Source organism: Podarcis liolepis (assembly GCF_965112155.1).
Source record: "Podarcis liolepis genome assembly, chromosome: 5".
Lineage (NCBI taxonomy): Eukaryota > Metazoa > Chordata > Lepidosauria > Squamata > Lacertidae > Podarcis > Podarcis liolepis.
In genome coordinates this window covers 62,490,859-62,498,082 of record NC_139556.1, presented here as the reverse complement: position 1 = coordinate 62,498,082, position 7,224 = coordinate 62,490,859, and the positions used below count along the sequence as shown (strand labels likewise).

The 7,224-nt window shown below is 43.4% G+C and overlaps 1 protein-coding gene across 8 annotated transcripts in view; it reads right to left on the bottom strand.

The window, feature by feature from the left end:
* Positions 1 to 2,056: 2,056 nt before the first annotated feature.
* Positions 2,057 to 7,224, bottom strand: part of ARHGEF4 (Rho guanine nucleotide exchange factor 4) — a 156,600-nt gene continuing 151,432 nt past the window's right edge. For all 8 annotated transcript variants that reach the window (XM_083505747.1, XM_083505748.1, XM_083505749.1 and 5 more), the window contains 3 exons: positions 4,986 to 5,229; positions 4,403 to 4,480; positions 2,057 to 3,689 (listed from right to left, as the gene is read on the bottom strand). In XM_083505747.1, coding sequence (XP_083361873.1) covers positions 3,532 to 3,689; positions 4,403 to 4,480; positions 4,986 to 5,229 — 480 coding nt within the window. In that variant the 3' untranslated portion in view covers positions 2,057 to 3,531. The remainder of the gene's footprint in view (positions 3,690 to 4,402; positions 4,481 to 4,985; positions 5,230 to 7,224) is intronic.

Sequence of the window (7,224 nt, the reverse complement as noted above, 5' to 3'; positions counted from 1 at the left end):
GAATTATTATAAGAAGCTTTCCCTGTGCTGACATTCTTCTATGGAAGTTAGATTTCCTATACCGTATATATACAAACCCAAAAATGAGAATTCTGTTTATTCTATGAAGCTTCTGAAAGCAGCAATATGGCAATCTTGTCTGTTTATATGGGATATGAGGAGGACTCTGAAGTATGTCAGGCACTAAGCTAAGTGTGAGGCAGATTTTTTTGGATGGAGGGCGCTGTCTGGACCAGTATTCCAGTAGTGGGTGGTGGCAGATCCACACAAAGCTATTTCACATGGATGCTGAGGCATGTTTAATTCTTGGTATTAAATTCTTAGTAACTCCACAAGTTTCACCTGTTTCCTTTAGACTTTTAATCCATTTTATCCATCCTTTATAGACTTTAATCAACTCTTGGGGCTTCATGTTCCACATCCCTGGAACAATGGAAGCTATGTTGCATTCCTTTTCTGGGCTCTGCAGGCTACTAACTTCACACCCATCTACCATTGTTAAAAGCAGCAGGATGTTCTTGCCCCCTAGTTGTGGGGTGTTCTGGCTTGGTTCAGTACTAATCCCTTGCTCCTTGTTTCAGTACCTGATCTGTACTGCTGTATACTACAGTATACGATTTATCCCATGGGACTGATAATTCCTGAGATATGTTTACTCAACAAGTAAAAAGTGCTTTCATTTGCAGCACTGGCCACCTGACTGCATAGTTCGCATTGGTCAAGCAAAGGCAGCTCTGGCACATTACTTCCAGACTGGTCTTTCTCTTTTGCTATTGGACTTCCTCTCTCTGACAACTACTACACTTTTCTTCAAATACTTCTGTGCTTAGTAGCTGGCTAGGTTGAACTGTGTCGTTAATACGATTGGTATTTTCAGGTCTACACATCTGACAGAAGCGTTCTTAGCTCTTGATCATGTTGCGGCACACCACTTTTGAGTCTCATTGTAAAACCTGGTGGCTTTTGTTAATCTAGCCTTACTCATGTGGATTGAATGGCTTGGAACTCATTCTACCTCCCCACAACATTAAACAGTTCAAGAGATGAAAAGTACTAACAAATTAGGAGTCATCTTGTACATGATGGCTATATCTAGACTGGCATCTAGCCTCTCCAAATCCCATGCTACAGCCCAGAGTGCTGGAGCTATCAAAGTGTAATTGCACTAAAGAAAGCTTCAAACAGGGATGCATGCATATAATTTCTCATCAGTTGGAGACTTCCAGCCAGTTATGTAAACTGAAAAATAAAGGGTTTAGTCTTAATGGTTGCTTGTGTGAGCAGAAGGCAATGAGTTAGCTTAGCTTAGTTCCCCTGCCCTGTTGCATCCCATTCAATTCACAGGGCCTGCTTTAAGGGATGCAACAGCAAGGAGATGTGAAAGCCCCATTGCATCAGCAAAAGCTCTGAAATCTTGGGGTCCAGCTTGGTATGTTTGAAATTATGTAAAAAGTTAAATTATGTCCACATACAAGTCATCACTTGACGCTGCAGTCTCACATGCATCTTTTACAAAAGTAATGTGAATCAGCTTTTAGACCAGGTGGGGAAACTGAGGTCCTCTAGCTGTTGCTGGATTCCTTGGGCTACAGCCACACCATACATGTAAAGTGTTCTCACATCATTTTAAAAGTCAAGGATTACTGTGCAAAATCCTGGGATCTGTAGTTTGTTAAGGGTGCCGAGTGTTAGGAGATGCCTCACAGAGCTACAGTTCTCATCAGCCTTAAACAATAGTTCCCAGGATTTGCACTGGGGGGGGCATGACTTACAATGGTGTGAGAGTGCTTTACGTGTATGGTGTGGATGTGGTAGTCCTCTCTTATAAACTACAGCCAGCGTGGCCTATCAAGGACGATGGGAGTTGAAAAATTCAGCAAGAGCTTGAGGACCACAGATTCCACATCCTTGCTGTCGACATGGCTGGAGCTGGAGAGAAACAAAGGCAATAGAGCCCAGCCTGCTAGGCAGCTCGCTCCTCACTTAAGAATAACCAGGCACAAAGGACGAGACTGTTGGACCAAGAATTCTATAACAGACACACACGGAGTGGAAATCACTTTTACAAGTTTCTTTATGAAATTAAATGTAGCCCCTCCCACGAGGGGAAAGATATAGTGCAAGAATGAATTTGTACATGCTTCTGGATTTGCGTAACTATCGGCTGGTTAGCCGTAGTTGGACACTGCATCTCTGTGGCAGACTTCTGAGTGCTCACCCCCTCACAGTAGTCTCATACCAGAGTACATGGTTTTCTTTTTAAGTTCACAGTACCAGGTAATCCCTAAAGGATGGGATTCAGTCAGTTATGGCTTCTAGCTATCTTGCTATAGTAAGGCAAATCTTTCTCTTTTTCTAGTCAAGGATTACATGGGTATTTTTGCCCACCATTTTCAAGTGTCAGTGTGTCTATATATACACCCTTCTGTATAAATCTGGAACTCTGTGGCCCAGGTTTCCTATCCCCGCACTGCCTCGGCAGACTATTGCATGGGTGGCACAGTTCCCAAGGATAATACTGATTTGCTTGTAAGTGGTACTGGTACATCTGAAATTCACCTTCAGACATGTCTCATCTTTTTTTTAGGAATATAGGCTTACAAATGTTGGCCTTTGTCTTTAGTGGGGGGAAAAAATAGACAAAGCAGGCATCAAGTTAACATCTGACAAGACAGATTACAAACTCTTACAAAATACAGTTATCTGCACTTTTACCATAAATAAACATTTAAAAACACTGACAGAAAAAAAAAATTCATTGGCCAAGAACTATGGCAAAGTGTTGGTAGAGAATAAAAGTAATTTAAAGTTAATTTAGGCACATTTCCCCCTCCCCCACAATGTACATTAACTCAACTAGGTCTCGACTGTTAGTCATGCTTCAGGTTGGCCAGTCAGGTTCTGGTTCGTGGTCAGTAGTTCTGCTTTCAGCAAAGGAAGGTCGAAGGTGGCTCACTGGCCATTCTTCAGGATTTATGTGAAAATGGGTGAGGATGGTGATGGGAAAGGAGTCCGTCGTCCCAGGAGAAAACTGTGTAACAGCAGCAACAACACTCGAACAGCTTTTTGGAGCAAATGCAAAGCTGGCACTGGGACTGCTCATCCCCTTGCCCCTATTTTGTCTGGCAGCCTTGTTGAAACTGCAAGCAAATCATGGTCCCAAGGGAAGGAATGGTCCAAAAGGAAAAACGACAAAATAAGGGTGGTTTTTGTGTTTTTAAGGAAAGAAAACAGGAGAGGTTCCAACTATGTTCTAACTCAAGCCTCTTGCTTTCTCTTCCTGGGTATTCAAAAGAGATGGGCAGGCTCAGCTCACTTTCACAGACACACGCGTACGTACACACAACAACAAAAATGGTCCATGTTGTAACACTTTTGAGCTCATTCAGTCTGGCAAAAGAAATAAGGGAGTAAAGGGAAGATGCTATCCCTCTGAAAGCCAGGAGGGGGAGCTAGTGCTTTGTTTTGCAGGACTGATGCATAAAGTGCTTTCTCAGAAGGTATTCAGGCACAAGATCAGGCTGCTTCCCCTCATTTTCGAAACGGTGCCAGCCTGCTGATGTTCTGCCAGAAATTCGAAGGCTTGCGCTTGGGCTCCGCCAGCATGAAAACTTGCTGCTGGGGGAGGTTCGTCGGCAATGTGGGGTGCTTCTGGCGCATCAAGAAATCGTAATATGTCCGGGTGACCACTGTTAACAACATGAGCAAGAGGATAAAAGGTTACATTGACGCAGATTCAACACATTCTTGCTCGTGATGCCCAGCATGATCTAAATTTAATAGAATAATTCTTCAAAACAACTCAACGCTGCCTTTTAGCAGAAGCATCCAATAGGACCTTCTTATCTCTTATGTCCATCTTCTGCCTGATCTCATGACACTTTGTGGGGGAGGAGAAAAAGCTGATAAAAGGGTCCTCATGATCAAGCCATCTGCAGCACAACTACCATTTCTGAACACATGAGCCACTAGTAATATTTTTATCTTGAAATGTGACTAGGCATCACATTAAATTTTGCATTTAACATGCAGGTTTCTTTAAATAGCAAACCCAGGAGGCCTGATTATTATGGAATTGCAGCAAGTGGGGGTCTTTTTTGAGGGGGAGGGGGATCCTGCCTTCCCCTGCTGTTCTGAGGACAATTCTACCCCTTAAGTAGGTACTTTGCTTTTGGGTAGATGCTTCCAACTGAATAAAACTAGCTTCCAAGAGCAGGTTCTTGTATATTGCCCTGTATCCTGGATCTCCTTGGCAGGGCTGAAGGCAGCTCCGTGTGTTCAAGGTGCTCTGAAATGCATGGTGTGAAAAGAGATAAAGTGTCTCCCCTCCTAATACTAGAACTTGGGATAATTCCCCTGTTGGAGGGAGAGATAAAAGAGAAGGATAACTATCCTGACTTGCCTTTTGGTTTTCCACTCTGGTTCAGTTTGCTGGCATTAAGCATGGCTTGTTTCTTCTGCACCTCAGTAATGGAAAAACCTAGAAGATGAAACAAAACTCATTAGCTCAGCTGTGCCTTTGCAAGGTGCATCGTAGAAACACACGCACAGCAATCAAGGGGGGCGGGTCAAGTGCAAAATCCCAAGAAGCAAAAATTACACTTAGCAGCTTGATTCTGCGCACAATGACTTGGAAATCAGCCCCGCTGCTCTGGCCACTTTTCCCTTTCGCCCCACCCACCACTGGAAGTTTCTCTAAGGGGGAAGGAAGCCCTTGGGCTGAAAAGGGCTCCCCACCCCTGACTCAGGAGATGCTTTGGCGCAGCTAGTGGACCAGTGCATCCACCAGACAGAAAAATTACATAGGAGGGCCCTCTAAGACCCTAGGCAATGTTTTGTTTGTTACATCCGTAGGGAAATTAGAGTATTTCAAAAGTTTGACATACAGCTCAGGTGGGGCAGGTGAGAATCTTCTGGGGAAAGGGTTTTCTCCGCTTAAGGGCTGCACAATGCCTTAAGCAGCAACCCCAGCAACTGTTGCATACCGGTTTCCTGGTCAAGCTGAACCTGCTTCCTTTCGTTCTCAAAGGCCTTGAGCCAGCGCTGCTTCTGCTCTGGCTTTTTTGCACAGAATAAGTGGACTTCTTCAGTGTCCCTGCAGTGCAACTTGAATGCGTTTTTAATGGTGATGTTGAAGTCCTTGTCTTTCCCATCTTCCACATCCAGAATCTCCATGTTATCCATGCCGATTCGACTCTTATAGTACAGGATATCACGTCGCAAGAGATCCTAAGAGGCAAAATATAGTCCTGTTCCACTTGGCTTCTCAGAGTCTCCTGGTGCACAAATACTCAAGACAGAAATATACATGGGCTACCATGTGCAAAATAATATATATGTCAGAACATCAGAAAAGCCAATAGCTAGCCTAACAACTGGTTTCTCACAGTGGCCAACCAGTTGCCCATTAGAAGCCCTAAGGCAGGATTTGAGCCCAACAGCCCTCTCCTGAGATATGATTCCAGCAACTAGCATTGAGAGAGGCATATTCTGCTTCAGAAAGTGGAGGTACAATGTAGCCATTGTGGGTATTTTTCCAGCATGGAGGTTCATCTACAGTTATATATTTTCAGGATTTATATTAAGTTTCCCTCCCTTTGTTTGTGGGAACAGCAATTCAAAGAGGTGTATTCCAACACAGGGTTGGGGAACTCACAAAAGTCACCAAACGCAACCCAAAAGAAAACCTACACCTGAATCTTCCCTGGCACATTACGAAATAAGATAGAGGAGTGTAAAAATCAGCTGCTACTGTCCAGGCTCTTGTAACATAAGAGAGTAAGGGTTTCTAATGTCACTACTAATACAACAAGGAAAGTTGTGATACTGCCCTAGGAAGTCTTGGTAGTTTTTAATTGCTTGGAGAATGTATGGTAGGTTTGCACTCATTAAATGGAATATAATAGTTGCGCAAGAATTTCTTCTGGTTGTACAAACAATATTATACACATGATTTTTTAGGTTACTAACTTACTGAGTGATTGTACTTAAGATCAAAAGCCCACTGTGTATTTCCATTCTCCCAAGCATGGCAAGAGGTGGGCTTTTGTACATATACTCAAGAAATTTAAGTCTTATTGAACAGCCTAGGGACCTTTAGGCTGTAGGGCATCATCCTTCAAGAAACTCAAAGTACCTCTTGATTACATTATAACACACATGGTTGGAAATGGTCCTGTGCCATTTTGTGCAGAAATGTGTTCTGACAGCTAAAACATAAAACCTGGCACAATTTTAGTGGGGCTTACCCAAATCAGACACCCCAAAGTGCCCTATTTCAGACACCTTTCGTTTAAATCATAAGATGCATAACTGAAACCAATATAGTGGTACCTCGGGTTACATACGCTTCAGGTTACATACGCTTCAGGTTACAGACTCCGCTAACCCAGAAATAGTACCTCGGGTTAAGAACTTTGCTTCAGGATGAGAACAGAAATCGTGCTCCGGCGGCACAGCGGCAGCAGGAGGCCCCATTAGCTAAAATGGTGCTTCAGGTTAAGAACAGTTTCAGGTTAAGAACGGACCTCCAGAACAAATTAAGTACTTAACCTGAGGTACCACTGTACATGGAAACTAGGGTTAATGTTTGGGGGTGGGTGTCTTCTCCCCAATCAGAATCCTTTTTAAATAAAGCCTTTTGTTCACCTCCCAAGGTACATAATTTTATGTGAAAATGATTATTCAAACCTAACTCCTGACATGATTTCTGGAGCTGTTACCCAAACCAGATGCTCACAATGTCACTCCACAACCTACCTACAATATCATCCCAGTATACCTGAAGGAGCGTCTCCACCCCCATCGTTCTGCCCGGACACTGAGGTCCAGCGCCGAGGGCCTTCTGGCGGTTCCCTCATTGCGAGAAGCGAAGCTACAGGGAACCAGGCAGAGGGCCTTTTCGGTGGTGGCGCCCGCCCTGTGGAATGCCCTCCCATCGGATGTCAAGGTGATGGACAACTACCTGACATTCAGAAAACATCTTAAGGCGGCCCTATTTAGGGAAGCTTTTAATGTATGATATTTTAGTGTTTTTTGGTTTCTGTGGAAGCCGCCCAGAGTGGCTGGGGAAACCCAGCCAGATGGGCGGGGTACAAATAATAAATTATTATTATTATTATTATTATTATTATTATTATTATTATTATTATTATATCAGTTTACATCATAAGGTTTATATAGGAAGTCATTATTTTGTGTGGCAGTATGGCAGATAAAACAGAC